The following is an 18,926-nucleotide window of genomic DNA, read 5'->3' on the forward strand; positions in this document are numbered from 1 at the left end:
GTATATTTTCCTGAGATCTTGCAAAGCACTATACTTGCGTGTGGGTGGGCCGCATCAAAAGTAGCCAGGTGACTGCGGGTTGCACATATGCACTGAAGAGCCTTTGTGTAATGGCCCCCTTGCTGTGCAACTCCCCACCTTCCGTGGTCAGGCAGGCGCCAACATTGTGTGGTTTCCAATGCCTCCTGAAAACATCTGTATTTCAGGAAGCCTTCCTTGATTGAGAGGCCCCACTTTTATCAGAATTCTGTTTCTTTTTAAAAACAATAATTGTTTTAACATTATGTCTTACTCTTTTATCCTATTTTGTATTTTTATTGTCCACCACTCCGGAATCTGTCTAGATGTGGGGAGGTATACAAATGTTGTAAATAAAAAAATATATATAAATATCTGCTTTAGTCCAGAGCCCTCCTGAGGGAGGCTTACCTAGCACCTTCTTTGTGGTCATTTCGGTGCCAAGTGAATACTTTTTAAAATTCTCCCAGGCCTTTCAAACATCTATGTTTTTAGTCCTCTGAACCACTGTCTGTGCTGTGCATTTGTTATCTGCTTTTACTCTTTCTGGAAATTTTTATACTGGAATTTTTTATGCCCCACGTTGTTGTTTTATGATACTGCATTTTAATCTGTATTTTATTATTTTATTTTATTACGTCTTCCTGTAAGCACCCAGATAACAATATTATTAGGTAGCTTTGTATAAATACAGTTTCAAAATAAATAAATAAAAATAGAACGTCCCTTTTTATAACTGTACCAGAAGCACCTTGGCAAACAGCAACAACCTTGGGATCTGTTCTCTACTTTTAGGGTGCAATCCTATGGAGATAGTCATCAGCCCCCAAACACAGAGGGGCCACCCAATGCAGGGCAGCCAGAGGACAGAGGCAGTCCTTACCTCTGTGCTCTGGCCACCCTGCATTTTTGCCTGTGTTTTTTTGCCAGGTGTTTTTGCCTGTCTAGCCAGGGAGCTTCGGAGCAGGAATGGGGAAGGCTGCATGGCACATAGGAAGCTGCATAACACAGCTTCCATAGTCTCCTCCCATCCCTGCCCCTGGGACCACCCCCTTTTCCCTGTCTCCATGCTCTCTTTCTGAGACATAGCTAGTGTGGAAAGAACCGCGCCGGCTGGGAGGGGGAGGGGAGCACGGTTTCTGGACTCTGAGGTCAGGGCCTGGTTCCGACCTCAGGGTTCAGAAATAGAAAATCCTATATCCCCAGATGCTGTCAAGGGGACATAGGATTGTGCCTATAGTAGACTAAGGTTTTAGTCCCATAATCACTGGTTCGTTGGCTGAGGGGTGTTAGAGGCAGAAGGCTTCTGATGCCACTGGAATTGCAGATCTTCCCCTGAAAACTGTGGAAAGGCTGTACTGGCTAAGCTGCTATACCAGTGGAGTTCTACCCACAGATCGCCAAACATGAGATGGAATCATGGGCAGGACATGGAGGAGGTGCACACCTATGCTGAATCCTAGCCCCCATCATTCGAAGTACATGCCCAGAAACACTGTAGAAATCTATAGCAGGATAGGACCTGGCATGAGTAATTCTCCTCCCATTGACTCCAGTGGGAGGAAACAGAATAAATTGAATATCGTTGCCCTGCCACTTTTTTTTTGTATTTCCCCTCTCCCTTCTTGAGCTGAGAATACCTTGGATGCAATGGACATTCCACTGCTGTAACTACAGCTGATCCTACCCCTTGCCAAAGTAGCGAAATGACCAAGGTGGTTCTGCAAGTAAGGTGCCATGTACAGTTGTCTGTTTAGACAACCGTACTATGGTTACTTGATAATGATAACTACAACTTTGCCCTTCAGGTTATTCTATGGCTGTTCTCTCAATGGAAAATACCATCTATTTTGTTGCTGGTGCTCCACGGTCCAACTACACTGGCAGAGTGATGGTGTATGAGGTTGATGTCCATGGAAACATAACAATCGTTCATTCTCAAAGAGGAGAGCAGGCAAGTGAAATATTTGGTGTTGAGTGTTCTTGATTGTGGGTTTATTAACTTCATGGATTTCTGCTTCAACAAGGTCTTACCTTGTGTTCCCAAAATGATGGATTTTGTATGCTTAAACTTCGGCGTATTGTTTGCACAAATCTTACTACAATATATAGCTATCTGTTGCTTACATGTACTGTGTAATAAAAATTATCTCATCGTTTCAGATTGGTTCCTACTTTGGCAGTGTACTATGTTCAGTGGATATTAATGGAGACTCAGTAACAGATGTGCTGTTGGTTGGTGCACCAATGTTCATGAATGACTTAAAAAAAGAAGAAGGAAGAGTCTACATGTTTTCTGTCAGAAAGGTAAGTGAAATGTTCCAAGCCAATGGCTCTTAACTCTGGCATTTTCCTAAGTACTTGGACTTTGAGTATGACCAATAAATGCTACACACCAGGTGGTTTCGAAAATCAGGAGTCAAAACCGCATCTTAATTTCAGATCCAGTAGAGTTTTGGTGATACTGTTTAATTTAATCGAAGTCTTTAATGGATATTTCAAGAGTGAATGTAAACTAGTAGATAAACTGACTGATAAAGGGCTCTGCCCAGTATTTTAAGCACTTTATCTATAAATGGGAAACTAAATTCATACAGTTTCGTGGTTATGATTTTTCCACTTGAATAGGCAAACTTTCCAATTATTCTTCAAGAACAATTGAGTACTATAGTCTTCCCTAAAGCAACCAGTAACTTCAGTCATTCCTAGATCCAGGTTCAAATTCCCTTTGCGTAATGACATAAATTAATGACTTCTGCAACAAGTCTTAGAGAGCAATACTATGGCCCTTAGACAGCATTCGGGAGGCCATAGGATATTTTGGATTCCTGGATCCAAGGTCGGAAACAGCGCTCCAACCTCAGACCCAGGAATCTGAGGTCCCAGCCTCTTCTTCCTCACAGCCAGCGCGAAGACAACCGCTCTGGCTGCCTCTCCAAGGTTGCAAAGTGACCTTAGAGGGAAGGGAATACAGGCATGTTGGTAGGCAGGGAGGGGAGGGACACGGGGAGGCTGGCTTATGCCGTATCCAGAAGCCTCCCTAGCCTCTTTCACTCCTCTGCCCCCCAATGCCTCAGCTAGACGGGTGAAAACGCCCATCTACCTAAATGGCAGAGCCGGGGTAGCATGGAGGCAAAGATCGCCTCCACCGCTCCTCCCACTCTGCATAGGATTCCCGTCAGCCTCTGAACTCAGAGGCTGATGGGAATCCTGATAGGATTGTGCCCTTAGTATCAGATGTCAAAGAGGAAGCTGCTATTGTATTAAATTTCGGTGGTTTTTTTACATTTTGATTTAAAAAAAAAATTCTAAAGCAGCCGTCTTGCCCCAGTCTAAAGGTATGTGCCTGAAGTAACTGGGGCTGTACACATGGAACCCTTTCAAAATAACCTAAAGTCCCACCAGCTGGCTGTTTGCTGGGGAAGGGCGAATGCTCCCTCCAACCAAATGGCTGATTACTGTTTAAAAATTTAAACATTTTAAAGGGTACTGCATGCATCACCTAGCTAGTAGAATGAATGCAGATGGACAAGACCCCTTTGCACACATGATTTCCCCATTTTTAAATGGCTTTTGAAATTGATATGTTTTTAAGGCTTGTAATGTTTATAATGTTTATTGTTATTATTATTATTATTTGTGTGTTTAAGTCTTATAAACTGCCTTGGTTGGCTACAGAAAGGAGGTATATAAATGCAATAAAAATAAATATATTTAAAACATTCCAGATAGCTTTCATACACATAGCTGTATCAGTGTGCCGGATAGAACAACTATACTATTTTATGCAGATAGTAATAGTAATTGATAATGCAGAAAGTATACGGAGGTAATTTATTTTAGCAATAAATCCTGAGAAAGTTTTTATTACTTGTCTCTAAGCTATTTTTGGCACTTCCTTTATAGTTGGCACAACAAAAGTCAAAGGAATAAGTATTTCCACTGCTGATTTTTCCTTTTCTTTTTTCTTGATAAAAACTAGGAAATTCCATTCCTGTTCAAATAATTACATTCAGATTCAAGAATTTTAGTCTAGTGTGTTTAATAGAGCACTAATGTAAAGTTATTTTCTCTTCTCCTCCTGGTCTTTTCTCAAAGGGCATTTTGGGCAAACAAGAACTTCTGGAGGGTCCTGAAGGGTTAGAAAATGCTCGATATGGGTCTGCTATCACTGCTGTCTCAGATCTTGATTTGGATGGCTTTAACGATGTGATAGTTGGAGCGCCACTAGAAAACCAGAATGCTGGTGCTATCTACATTTACAATGGTAATCAAAGGACAATACACAGGAAGTATTCCCAGGTATGTAACTTGGTTAAAGAATACTGTTGATCAGGGACTTGGTACTCATTCCTTATCTGAATCATTCAGAGCTTTGTCCAGGTTCAGAGCATGTTTACTTTGTCATAGGGATGTACAAGAATTTCATACCTGTTCACAAAATCACGGGAACATGTCCCGTTCACAACCCCAGACGCAAGTAGGTGTAGAATTCTTAGAAAAATATTGTGCGCACTTCTTCTCCAAATCTGCATTTTCATGCTTTAGCCTATGAGAGGAAAGTGTGCATTTTGTGTGCACACATTTAAAAATGCACATTTTTCCCAATTGGAAATCCACGTTTTTCCAAAGCAGAAAAAAAGATGCTCAGCAAACACGGGACGAACCAGGCTTCGGAGAGGAATTCGGAGAACCTCAGCAGGCTTGAACATCTCATCTTTGCCCATCCCTATTTTGTCATCCCTTTTCATGGGTAGATAAATACCTTGTATTTCTTTTGGGTCCTTTGCTGGCATTGCATTACATAACTCTGATGAATTAATTAAAAATTCTGCAGTATGAAGCCTTGTGCCTGTATAAACCTCTGTATAAACCTCCTCATAGTTTAAGATCAGCTGAGGAGGCCCTGCTTCGTGTGCTATCATATTCAGAGCTGAGATGGGCCTCTATGAGAGCCAAGGACTTCTCAATGGCTGTCCCAAGAGCTTTGGTGCACCTTTCCACAGGCTGTGTATTTGGCTCCATCCCTCCTAGTGTCTACACAAGCAAGTTAAGGTCTTTGTGTTTTGAGTGTGAAACAAATTGTTTGCTAATTATTTGTTTGCTTTGCTGTTCTTTTTTATTTTTTTAAATTTAGATTATTTTCCACCGCTTTATTGTTTTGTAAAGGTCTTTGCTTTGGTATATAAATCTAGCAAATAAATATTAATTTTTAATGCAGAGCCAGCATGTGTTGTAAAGGTTAAAAAGTTGGACTAGGGTTGGTGAGACCCAGTTTCAACTCCCTGCTCAGATACAAAGCTTATTTGGGTCAGTCACTATTTCTCATAGTAACCTGCATCAGAGGGTTGTTGTGAGGGGAAAAATGGAGGAAGAACCAAGCACACCCCTTGAGCTCCTTGGGAGAAAGTCAGGATATAAATGTAGTAATAATTTTTAAAAATGCAAATGTAGGATTATATCCCACTGGTGACTCTCCACTGATGGAAAGCTGTTTGATTCAGCAAACGATACTGTCTGCTATTTCCCCTTCACCTTCAGCCCCCCTTGCCACCTCCCACACCAGTCCAAAGGGACCCCTAATCTTCCAGAGCGGATTTGGGGAACAGGGGACTGAAAATCACCAAAACTCCAGTGTTGCTGATGGAAGTTTCCACCGAATCAAATTGTCTTCTGTTAGTGGAGGGACACCAATTGGATACAATACCTAATCTGTAAGATTTGACTACACAGCTTGTATTGACGTTACTTTTAATTGCTTTCAGCATGTGGAAATGGAGAGGTTTTTCTCCCTTTCTCATAATACTAGAACCCGGGGTCATCCAATAAAGCTGAATGGTGGGAGATTCGGGACAGATTAAAGGAAGTACTTCTTCACATAGGGTATAGTTAAACTATGGAATTCACTAAGATGTAATGATGACCACCAACTTGGATGGCTTTAAAAGGGAATTAGGGAGTAATCCTATGGCCACTGGACACTGTCTAGAGGGCTGTAGGATTTTTCGGTTTCTGGGAACCGAGGTCGGAGCCCTGGCTCTGACCTCGGTTCCCAGAAATGGTGCTCCCCATCCCTCCCCCTTGTAGCTGGTGCAGGTCTTCTCCATCTGTGGCTGGGTGACCAGTCAGATGGGCGATTAATAAATTTAATAAATAAAATAAATTTAATAAATAAATCTCCATGCAAAATGGGGTGGGGAGAGGAGGAGACTGCGGAAGCCTCTTTATGAGGTGTCCTATGTGCTGCGTAGCCTTCCCCCCCCCCCAAAGTCCTTGCATGAAATCATGCATCTAGCTGAAAATGCAGGGCGGCCAGAGCATGGAGGATCCGCTCTGTGCTCCAGCCACCCTGCATAGGACAGTCACCACTTTCCGAGTTCAGAGGCTGGCATCTATCTCCATGGAATTGCGCCCTTGGACATTCATGGGGGTAAGGCTAACAATGGCTACTAGTCATGATGACTATATATTATCTCCAGTATCGGAGGTCACATGCTTCAGAATGCCAGCTGCTGAGGAACATGAGTGGGTTGGTGCTGTTGCACTCATATCCTATTTGTGGGTTTCCCATGGGCATCTGGTTGGCCACTGTAGGTACACAATGCTGGACAAGATAGGCCTTTGGTCTGATCCAGCATGGATCGTTAATTATGTGAACTGTGCAAATTCAGCACATGTGAGCACGCTGCGGGAGAGAGCGCAGGACAGGAAGGCCGGGCGTGCTATGGTCCATGGGGTCATGAAGAGTCGGACACGACTGAACGACTGAACAACAACAAAGGCAACCTAGAAATAATTTTAAATAAATAAAATACGTTACGGATTGCATTATTGTTTTTCTATTTGATCGTCGCAATTTCATGATAAATTCTAGAAGGGTGTCTATATTAGCCCCTTGTAGTAAAAATAAAAAAAGAATCTTCTGGCACCTTAAAGACTAACAAACGTGTTATGACATACACCTTTGTGGGCTAGACTCTACTTTGCCAAATGCACATGCTTTGTAAGCAACTCACAAAGCAATAATGAAAACGGATGACGACAACTTCATTGCTAATATGAAAAATTTGGGTGTGCGGGAATCCTCAAAATATTTATAGCCTAATATTTGTAGCTAAAACAAAGTGAATTGCGGGGGGGCAGGGGGGACACCATCCTGTCCGCTCTAAAAAACAAACAAACCTCTCTTTCCAGAAAATTTCAGGATCAGACTCTGCATTTGGCCAGCAACTCCAGTATTTTGGAAGATCAGTTGATGGCCGTAGTGATTTAAATGGTGATGGAATCACTGATGTGTCTGTGGGCTCGAACGGGAAAGTGATTCAGCTCTGGTGAGTAGCGGATGTTTAAAGAAATGGCAGATTTTTTTTATTTCCAAGCATCCAACTTAAATTGGGTGCTGGTAGCTACCTGAGTACCAGTGCAACCTGCATCCAGGGTATGTTCCTTGCCTGCTAACACACAGGGACCCAGTGAGCCAACTAAAATGTGATGCTGGACATTAGTATGAAAGGAGCCATTATATACTGTTAATGTAGTTGAAGAACAATATGGTACTTCACTATCTGTCTGTTGTCTCAGTAGAAACTGATAGTGTTATTGTACACAAACATACATGGGACAGGACATACAACTGACCATTATAGCTGACAAAATATTTAACTGTATATAAAACGTTTGGCTATTTTTTTTCTTTTGAGTAATGCATACTTCTGAAAAGTGCCTCTCTCTCCTCTGAGCCATACTACCACTAGTTTCTCAAGTGTTCTGGACTTTCTATTATATTAAAGGGGCCCAGCCGTGCTCCTTTAGTTAAGGTGAGTCACCAAAGAAAAAAAAAGGTTCTACCATTATAAGCCTCAAAATTCTACTGCATGTAAAAATGGCATCTGTAGAAGTAATAACATGAAAGTTGGCATCCATAATTACCTGATGAGATGTATATTCTCATAAAATTTCAAACCTATTTAGTACAAATCGCCACAGATACAGCAAGTTAAAAGGTGCTGAAAATAGACCCATTTGTACTTGTTATTCAAGTTACGGCTTGGCATATCATAGAATCATAGAATAGTAGGGTTGGAAGGGGCCTCCAAGACCTTTGAATCCAACCCCCGCTCAACGCAGGAATCCAAGTCAAAGCATCCCCAACAAGTGGCTGTCCAGCTTCCTCTTGAATGCCTCCAGTGTGGGAGAGCCCACCACCTCCCTAGGTCATTGGTTCCATTGTCGTATTGCTCTAACAGTCAGGATGTTTTTCCCAATGTTTAGCCGGAATCTGGCTTCCTATAACGTGAGTCCATGATTCCATGTCCTGCACTCTGGGATGATCGAGAAGAGATCCTGGCCTTCCTCTCTGTGACAGCCTTTCAAGTACTTGAAGAACGCTATCCAGTCTCCCTTCAGTCTTCTCTTCTCAAGGCTAAACATGCCCAGTTCTTTCAGTCTCTCCTCATAGGGCTTTCCTTCATACATTTCTTTCAAATTCTGGGGCAAACTACTAGGGATGGACAGTGTCACCTCTGTCTGTCCTCATTGGGCACTCAATGAACCGCCCCTGCTTGCTGCACTACGCAAGCTGTTGGTCGGCCTGGAGAGCTCCCAGCGAGCGCCCAGCAGCTGCCCATCCCCTTACTGAGCTGCCATTTTGCATAAAAATGGTGGCTCAGGGTTTTCAGGAAATGTAATGTTATGTAAATGGTCGCCATAAAAGACCATTTACACAACACTGCAGGTGTAAATGGACCATTTACATGAAATGGTGGCTAGCTAAGGGGACGGGCAGCCACTGGGCGCTTATGGACCATGCACCACTTGGTGAACAGGCCCGGTAAGCATGTGGTGGCTTGGCAAGTGGGGTCTGGGAGGCCGAGTGTGGGGGAGTCCGTTGGACTCCACCCCCCTCTCGGACTCCCGCAACATCCCTAGAAACTACTAACATACTTTATTCAGGCTTGTTGAGGAGGTGTGCCTTTCATGGCTTTGGTGAGATTCTGATAAGCAGTTAAAAAATTATCAAGGCTTTTCTTCCCCATGAAAGCCTATGGCAGCAACTGCTGGCAGAGTTCTGCCAGAAACAGTTTCACTCTGAAGCTAGAATGCTGCCAGTATTTGCAGGCAAATCTTTCTGTCTGTTTTAGGTCTCAGAGTATAGCAACTGTATCTATACATGTCTCATCTACACCCAAGAAGATCAGCTTGCTAAACAAGAATACAGAGGTAGTTCTCCACATATGTTTCAGTGCAACCTTTAGACCTGCCCATGGTACTAATCAAGTGGGTAAGTTTTTCTACTGTTTTATTTTACTTTTTTTTGTACAACTTCAGTGATAATAGGAGGAATTACCTACCATTATTTAAGGTGTGGTGCTATTGTTTCCACCCTTGATGATCACAAGCCTCCGAATTCAGAGGCTGACAATCATCCATGCTAGACGGGGGGGTTTTCCCATCTTGCTGGGGCATTTTGGAGGGGGAGGGATGAAGTTGGAGAGGCCTCAGGATCACTAGTCTTCTCCCCTCCCAGCCCACTGAAATGTCCCCTTTTCCCCCTCTCTGAAGTTGTATTCCTGACCTCAGAGAGTCAGCCAGCACAGTTCTTTCCCCACCAGCTGTGAGGGAGAGGGGGTTCGGAGCATGAGTTCCCCCCTCTGAGGTCGGAGCGCTGTCTCTGACATCGGATCCAGGAATGCAAACTGTCCTATGGCCTTCCAGATGCTGTCTAGGGGCCATAGGATTGCTGCGCTACTTATGTAAAACTCTTCCACCAAAAAATCTGGATGCAAACCTATAGAAGAATAAATATCATTTAAATATTTTAGGGAGCTACAAGTGGCTGTGATGCTGCAAAATTGTATCAAAAGTGCAAAGCTGTTTGTACTTCTCTATAGTATGCTCACAGATTATGTTCTTTACTGTGTTCCCTGTAGAATATTCACTGAGGATAGTACAGATACTCTCTTCTGAGTATTCCATCCACCAAATCCTGACAATGTTACAGGGTTATATCCAATGTTAGTTCCATTCATTTCAATGAGTCTAAGTAGCACTACCATTAGATAGACAGTTATTGAGTGAAGAACATGTCTGTGTGAGCTTACCTTGTTTTTAGGGTTCTTCCCCCCCAACACACACACACACACACAGGCAAACTTTCCAGCACTTGCTGTTGAAGACAATTTATGAAATCATAAACTGCTCTATGGTCTTTGTCCCCACAACAGCTCCATTGTTTGACCGCTGTTACTCTGTAGCATACTGCAATAATTTGTAGGCTTTGAAAGGTTGGGAAAAGCCCAAACAAATTAAATCTTTGCACTTGAGGAACTGACAGTTTGATCCACAGCATGCTTACTTGGAAGTAAGTCCTATTGTATTGCACTGGGTTTACTCCCAGCTAAGCATTCATAGGATTGCAACCCGAACGCGTCCAAGGCTACCCATGACTTCCCAAGGGGTTTTCAGTTCTGTAAGGCTACAACTCTTATAGCATTTATACCATTTTTCCCCTTTAGATATCAGATATAACCTTACATTGGATGCTGATCTCTTATCCTCTCGAGTGACCTCCAGAGGATTATTTAAAGAAAACAATGAGAGGTATCTGCAGAATAATATCATAGTGCACCCCATGGAGAAGTGTATGGAGCATGTTTTTAATGTCCAGGTAAACACTAGCCAGCAATTCCAAATATTATGCTTGCAACTTGTAAGTAGAAATGTATGCCAGTGGTTTGGTCCTTCTCACAAACTGTAGATAAGATAGTAAACCCAGGAGAAGTTGGTGGCTCCAGTGTCAGTGGGGCGGTGAATCCACTCTGGGTTTCAGTCAGGACTCTAAAGGAGCCACCAGCCTCCACTGGGTAAACTTACGACTCGACTGTACAACTGCAGACTGCAAGTGGAAGTGGAGCCCACAAAATGGAATGCTTCCAGAAAACAGGTATGTAAGAGAGGTGGCTACATTGGGAACCCTTTTCCCAGCTATCTATCTAGTTTTCTTTCTACAGTGACATTTTTTTTAATGGAGGAATATTCTATAATGAGAGTCCCCAAATGCAGTCATGAAAAGATTCAGTCCAGCCATAGCTTTACCACTTCATCTGCTCTTTGGTCCCTAAGCCTAAAATGGCCTTTCTCTTTCTAAAACAAGAACTTAACTTTGATGTAATTAGTAAATATCATACTAGATCTGCCAGTCATTTCCTGAACCTTAAAATTAGTTTTAAAGTTCATGCTTGCTTAAAATATTTCTATCCTGCATTCCAGGAAAAGTATCCAAGGATCTAAAATCCAACAGTTATACAGTTAAAATAATAAAATGTTAAAACTCATTATGCAATAATAAAAACAGCAGTAAATATTATTTTATAATTCATCAGAAACATTTATATACAGCTTCTCATTTGAAACAGGTCTCAAAGTTATTCTTTTACAAAAGAATAAAAACAAAACAAAAACCACACACACACACCATGAGTAGAGATGGCCGTCACGGGGAAATCTGTCCCTTTTTGGGTTCGCTGGATTTCCCTGGAGCTCTCAGCTCAGCTTGCATTTGTGAGCTGAGCCATGGGCTTTTTCCTTGAAATCTGGGAACTTTCTCGGATTTTGTTTTAAAAAAAAATCATTTATGCAAATTGCAGCTGCAATTTGTGTTAGTTACACAAATTATGGCTGTAAATTGCTTAATTTCTACAAATTGGGGCCCTAATATGCTGAATTTTGTGCAATTTGCACAAATTAAGCATATTGTGGCCACAATTTGTCCAAATTAAGCAAATTACAGCTGAAATTTGTGTAAATGGAGTTTATTGTTTAAAAAAAAACAAAACAAAACCCGCAAGCTGGCTCAATTTGTTACACATCAGATCAGGCCAGCTTTATCCCACAGTCAGATTCCTCCAACATCCTTAATCATGAGGTTGGTACAAAGCTCATGGCTTGGAGAAAGCCAAAGCAAACAGATACATTTTCAATAAATGCCTAAATACAACAAAAAGAGCAAGAATAAAGTGACTCATCCATTAAAAGATCAGGAGAACAAAACTGTTTTCCCCTGGTGCCTTGTTGTTGTTGTTGTTCAGTCGTTCAATCGTGTCCAACTCTTCGTGACTCCATGGACCCTAGCACGCCAGGCCTTCTTGTCCTCCGCTCTCTCCCGGAGCGTGCTCAAGTCCATATTCATTGCAGGGGTGATGCTATCTGGGCATCTCATCCTCTGCCGTCCCCTTCCCCTTTTGCCTTCAGTCTTTCCCAGCATCAGGGTCTTTTCCAGAGAGTTTTCTCTTCGCATTAGGTGGCCAAAATATTTGAGCTTCAGCTTCAGTATCTGTCCTTCCAATGAGCACTCAAGGTTTATTTCCTTTAGGATTGACTGATCTGACCTCCTTGCAGTCCAGGGGACTCGTAAGAGTCTTCTCCAGCACGACAGTTCGAAAGCATCAGTTCTTCGGCACTCAGCCTTCCTTATAGTCCAGCTCTCACAGCCATACGTTACTACTGGGAAAACCATAGCTTTGATTATACGGACCTTTGTTGGCAAGGTGATGTCTCTGCAAGGGCATCAGGGAAGAATATTCCATAACTGGGGTGTCACCACCAGGAAGACCTTGTCTCCAGTTGCCAACTGCCTCACCTCCTGAAGGTGGTGTCATCCAGAAAAGGCCATCTGATGCAAATCTTGGAGTGGGCAGGTTCACATGGGACCAAGCAGCCCTTTGGGCAGACCTAGTAAAGCTTTGCAATCAGTTACTCACCCACTCTGCTGAGGTAGCCATTCCATCCAGCTGATTAGCTTGCCAGACCTACTACCCAGGGTGTTGGATGTCAGGCAGGAAAATGCAAGAAGGACGGTTAGTCTTTTATTTGGGCCAGGGGAGTACTTCTTTGCAAGGCTAACCTATCAAAATGTTCAGCAGCAAGCAGTGTAAAATAAGTGAGCCTTCAATATTATTTATCAGAGTATCAAATCGCTTGGATCATTGGATAACAGGTATACACTGCCAGTGGTTTTATATATTTTAAACAAGAAGCATTAACTAAACAGATGACAATTGATGGCTTGTGTGCATATGTGTGTGTTAACAGGAGCCTTCTGATGCTGTCGACTCCCTTAGCATGCGTGTTGATATTAGGCTCAAGAATCCTAATTCAAGTCCTGTTCTTGATAAAACGTCTCCTGCATCTGTTACTTATAGTGTAAGTATATTAACACACATCCCTCTTGCTATGGCAACAATATGGTGGCACATGATCAGTACAAGTGCCACTATAATGACAGAAAATTGGATGATGTTATGCTGTTACAGGGGCATTGCTTTGGTGGCACTGATTTGATGGACACCTCAGGTCCATGAATAGACCAAAGAAGTGTAGATTTGGTAATGAGGACAGAAGTGTGGTTCCTGAGTAGAGATGCTGGTGGAGTTCGTGGGGCATGAGCTCAGAAACAAGCTTATAGAATCATAGAATCATAGAATAGTAGGGTTGGAAGGGGTCTACACGACCATTGAGTCCAACCCCCTGCTCAATGCAGGAATGCAAGTCAGCTTCAGGGACTCAACCGAGAGGCAAGCATTGCAAATTATTCTCCAACTCAAATTATAAAGCAAGCCAGAGAATACTTCCGGACTTACCACTTACTACTCAGCTAATCTCAAACTGATTAGTAGCAGGGAGAATAGCAACCCACCTTGGATGACCTTGGTCTTTAGTAAATAGGTTGCTATTTACCCACCACCTAGCAATTTTCAGGACTCTTTTTCGGGAACCTATTGAAATCAATAGAGACATGGATATCTTCATGGATTTCATTAGGGAATTCAGATGGCTCAGAAATATTTCCTATAATGACCTATTTCCCAATTGGTCGGGGGGGGGGGGTGTATTTCCAAATCATTTCAATGGGGAGCTTGCCCATAGCCCTGAAAGTTTCGGCTTCCATTTAAGGTTATGGGACAGTTGAAAGCATGAAGCGTGTTGTCAATACCAGATGGGGTCTTAAGTCATCACCTCTTCTTAACATGATGTGTACAGATAAAGGAATTTCACTATTCTTTGTGAAGGACTTGGGTTACCATGGAGCACATTTTTTAAAATATAGATTGTACTCAGGCCCACATATATGCTTGTTCTGCGTTTAGGAACCAGTGGATAAAATCCAGCATAAGTCCTGCTTGGAGTGGGCCCATTGAAATGAATTAGACTTAAGTTAGTCATGACTAACGCAAGTCCCATTCATTTCAATGGGCTTATTCTAAGTAGGACTTATGCTGGATTTTATCCAGTATCAGCCATTTAAATGCAATAGTAAGTGATACATACCTCCTTTATCTTTACCTTATTGTTGTTGTGTTTTTGTATTTTGTAGATACCATTTGTTAAAGATTGTGGTGAAGATGAAGTTTGCATTACTGACCTTGTTCTTGAGGTTCAACAGAAAAATTATGGGTAAGAGGTATTCCCCCACGCCCAGCCCCACCCAGTTCTGTTCCCTAAGGGACCCCTTTTGTTGGAAAATACATGCAGCAAATGTTTAGAAGAAAAGTGGGCGGGGGGAGTATAACATTTTGCTTCCAACCATTTGGCATAAACAAAATTTATTGTGCCAACACAATACTGTAAGACATTAATGAAATAACAGTGTACAACACTGACAAAAAGTGAATGATTACAAGTACTATTCTTGAATTCTTCAGAAATGTGTATAGTAAGGCACTGTTTTGCATTCAGAAGTTTCAGAAAAATGTGGCTCATACTGCCCCCCTGCTGAGAACAAAGTGTTATTAAGACCTGCCAATTTCAGTGAGATTTGAGCATGCTTAACTGCATGCTAGATTGTGTCCGGATCTGTTGTTTTTAGTACGTTCATTGCAGTAGGCTGGAGTTCAACCACAGACCACATTAATAGTATGTTTCTGTTCTTTCTTTTTCCTGTTAACAGCAAACCACACTTTATCGTCAGTAGTAAGAACAAAAGATTGATATTCAGTGTGAAACTGAGCAACAAGAATGAAAATGCATACAACACCAGAATTCAAATTGCTTTTTCTGAAAACTTGTTTTTTGCATCATCTTCACCTGTATGTGTAACGTTTATCTCCATTTTTACTGCTGTCATTGGTGTTAGCAGTGCCTGTTGTTAGGGTTGTTGTTGTTGTTGTTATATTTTATTAGTGTTAACTATTGTGAATCCCAACCCATCTCTTCACCATTGTGAAAATATTCCCTGTGATATCAAATGGCCCATTTACCTCTGCAATATTGTGTAGATAGGGCTTTTATGGCCACTATGGGAGCACTATTACATTAAATTCCCGAGGCACCAGTTTGCAAAAAAAAAAAAGGGGGGAACCGCGGGGTTGACTGACACTCGGGAATGGCTCCAGGTAGGTGCCGGTGGCTCGGCGAGCACAAGGGGGGCAAGCAGGGACAGCAGCTCAGCAGGTGTGCCTGGAGGCACAAGCCTGGGGGAACTGATTGGACTCCCAGGCTCAGGTGAGCGCCTGCACTGTTCTTTGTTGACATAAAATCCAGTTCTGTGAAATGCATGCCTAAGCGCGTGTACGCAGAACTAAGTACTATTGAGTTCAATGAGACTTACTCCTTAGGAAATATATTTAGGATTACAGCCTAATTCTAGTAGTATTGTTTGGCAGGACAGAAAAAAGCCTGCTACCACAACACAGAGTGGGGAAATGCGCTGTCTGACTAATATAGTTCTTTTCCCTGCATATAATGCACCTTGGCATCCCAGTCTTCAGTTCATGAGCCTTAGAAACACTGCTCCACACTAATGCTGTGTTCTGGAGAATGCTACTTGCTAACTTGATTGTACAGTATAAAATACATCAACAAAGCTGAGAATTAAAAACAGAGTTGTCATAGGGTAAGATCCAGTCTCTGCTCACAGGTTGCCCCCAGTGGAGAAAGAGGGAGGTGATTTTTGTTGATTTTCCCCTTGGCCCCTGAAAATCTGCTCCAGAGTGTCAGGGGATCCTCTGTGGGAGCTGGTGCTGGAGGCTGCAGGGAGAACTGACGAAAATTGGGTAGTATCCAATGTTAGTCCCACTTAGACCTATTGAAATGAATGAGACATAGGTTAGTCATGACTAACTTAAGTTCCATTCATTTCAATGGGCCTTCTCTAAGTCGGACTGACATTAGATACAACCCATTGCTTCCTCCAGCTGTATCTTTGTCCCTTCCACAAATGAAAGGAGCCCTTCCATTTGCAAAAGAGCACATCTGGGTCTCATACACTGCTTGCAATCCACCAAAAATGTCTCATGTGGAAGCTCCGTTGCAACAGTGGCACTTGCAGAAAAATCATGGAAGTGCTGTGTTATTGCTCCCGCTCATCTTAATGCAGTGCTCAGGAAAATTTCCCAGTGTGTGATGTCTCTCTCTGTCTGCATGTATCATAGGTTGCTCTCATGTCTGGCATATGGTTCTCCATATATATATAGAGAGACAGAGACAGAAAGGAAAAAGAAAGCAAAAGGCATGATGAGTATAGCAATAAATAATTAATTCAAAGAGCTGCTCCATTTCTGGTAGCTCATTCTGGCTTTGCTTCTGAGTATCCCACACACACCCCTTTATTGTTTCTGACGTGGACCTGCCTTTAGTAAGTTAATTTGCATTTATTATTGCAAGGCATGATGCTTGTTGGCTTCATGAATCAGAACTTTTTCATATATAGTAATGTCTCAGTTACTCCTCAAAAGAATTTGCTCCTAGGTTCACCCTTTCAGAATCAGCAGCCAGTTTCTGAGACAATGGGTGCTTCCAGGTGAAGGGTTTATGGCACCATCACACTGCCTTATTCACAGAATTTTGCAGTGGATCCAGATGATGTCGCTTTCCTCTTGTAACTCTGTCATATTTTTCCAACCACTTCTTCTGTCTTTTTTCTTACCAAGGAAAATTTGCTAAGTAAAAGAAGATGAAACAGCTGCCCAATGCATTCTGGCTTTTAGCACTAGGACTCCTCTGTCTGGAAACACCCAGTGGGACAGTTCACACGATTTCAGGATGGATCACAAGCCACCGTGGCTTACTAACCACCCTGCACATGCCAGTTGTGTGCTAGCTGGATTTCCATAATTACTGTCAATGTCACGACTTTTCATTTTGTCCGAACCCAGAAGGGGTAGCTTGTTGGGGTGGGTAACAAACCACCCAGAATCCATGGTCTGCTATGGGGTGATTTGTTACCCACCCCAACAAACCACCCTTGCTGGATTTGGATGATGTGAGAAGCTGTACCAGCGCAAGGGTAATTATGGAAATCCAGCTAGCACATGACTGGCAGACGCAGGGTGGTTAACAAGCCATGGTGGCTTGTTAACCACCTTCTGATCATGCAGACCAGGCCAATGTATAATTTCATTCTCTGTGGGTTTGGAGAACTGGGGCTGCAATGAGGAAAAATGGGGGAAGGGACCCAACCTAGACCATGGCGCCAGCACTGGACAACAAAGAGCCATCATTGTTTTTGTTGCAATGGACTAGCGTAGCTACCTCTCTAGAAATCGTAACACTGAACAAGTGTGTCTTCCCTGTTCCTTGAGGGTTTCCCAAGCTGAAGCTTCTTCCCCTAAATCCATGCAAGTTAATGGAGTGTGTTGCTGTGTGGATGGGAACAGAAACAGAAATATAATCATGAAAAATAGCGTGGAGGAGCACACTTGCTCCCTGTCCAAACCTTCTTGGGCACTCCCCACTGACAAAAGACCAAGAGCGGCAGTCGGGACATTCCAGAAGGGGAAGCCTTTTGTTCTGCCCCACTTATTTTTTTTTTAGTGTCTAGGGGGTATAAGTGTGTTCCCCCCAATTTTTTTTTTTTATCATTGCAATACTTTCTCTTTTTCCATGCATGTTAAGAAAGCACTCTTACGACCCATATGGGGCAGATTTGAAGGTTTTGTCAATGTTGAAAGTTTAATATTTGACCCAAAGAGCTGCTAATGAAGGACACATTTAAGAGCATCCATAACACATTAATGTCACTTGAACTTTACAATAACAATGTAAGCCTTCTTCTCTTGTGCTGCAGTTTAACACTGATCAAGGTCTGCTCCCTACCTTTAGGCCGAAGGAACTGAAGTTTCATGTCAAATGATTGCTATTCAGCATTTCGTTGTCTGCCAAATCAGCTACCCTGTTTTCAAAAGAAGACAACAGGTATATCTTCGAGTTCCTATTTAAGTTAGGGATGTTGCAACAATCACCAGGATCGACTTCAGGCGTGAATGTTGCAGCTCTGTTGGTGTAGACAAGTAGCCCAGAGCACCTTATGCCTGATTCTGTCCAATTAATTTCCATTGTGAAAAAATTATCGGTGGCTGGGTGTGCATGCTACTCGGGGAAAACAATAGATACTGTTTGATGCACAGCATCTTGCACATAGTGGATGATTTGTGTACGAAGGCTGTGAAGAGCAATGATGAAACTAACATGTTTACCCCCACCCCAGACCCTCCACCTCTGATGCTAGTTTCTTCACCGTAGAATGAAATTAACATCACTGTGAGTTTTGCTCCCATTGCAAATAGTAGGGATGGGGGGGGGTCCTGATTCAGACTGGGTCTACTGCGGGGCAAAGGTTTAAAGCCCCTCCCCCCTACAGCACAGTCCTGATCCATCTTGGCCTCCCACCATGCCAGCTATTTGTTAAAAATAATCATACAAAGGCTGAAGATGTGAGTAACATGAATAACATCATGTCCGGTTTGTCCCATAGGGACAAACTGGACATCCTTCCATAAGGACGTTCGGCCGCTAGCACTATTTACATTGCGCTAGCAGAAACCAACACCTGCACAACATCAATAGCACAATCCCCAAGCAACCCATTGTGCTACAAGCATTACTGATGTTGTCCAAGCATTGGTTCCCGCTAG

General features: G+C 42.6%; 1 protein-coding gene across 3 annotated transcripts in view; it reads left to right on the plus strand.

Moving 5' to 3' along the window:
• ITGA2 (integrin subunit alpha 2) overlaps positions 1–18,926 on the plus strand; it is a 99,835-nt gene that overhangs the window by 56,326 nt on the left and 24,583 nt on the right. For all 3 annotated transcript variants that reach the window (XM_084833198.1, XM_084833199.1, XM_084833200.1), the window contains 10 exons: positions 1,827–1,972; positions 2,182–2,325; positions 4,117–4,320; positions 7,213–7,349; positions 9,159–9,298; positions 10,533–10,684; positions 13,108–13,218; positions 14,390–14,469; positions 14,963–15,101; positions 18,115–18,207. In XM_084833198.1, the coding sequence (XP_084689324.1) occupies positions 1,827–1,972; positions 2,182–2,325; positions 4,117–4,320; positions 7,213–7,349; positions 9,159–9,298; positions 10,533–10,684; positions 13,108–13,218; positions 14,390–14,469; positions 14,963–15,101; positions 18,115–18,207 (1,346 nt within the window). The remainder of the gene's footprint in view (positions 1–1,826; positions 1,973–2,181; positions 2,326–4,116; positions 4,321–7,212; positions 7,350–9,158; positions 9,299–10,532; positions 10,685–13,107; positions 13,219–14,389; positions 14,470–14,962; positions 15,102–18,114; positions 18,208–18,926) is intronic.

This window comes from Heloderma suspectum, chromosome 2, assembly GCF_057233095.1.
Source record: "Heloderma suspectum isolate Gila_16-S chromosome 2, 16-S_ref, whole genome shotgun sequence".
In the NCBI taxonomy this organism is placed as follows: domain Eukaryota; kingdom Metazoa; phylum Chordata; class Lepidosauria; order Squamata; family Helodermatidae; genus Heloderma; species Heloderma suspectum.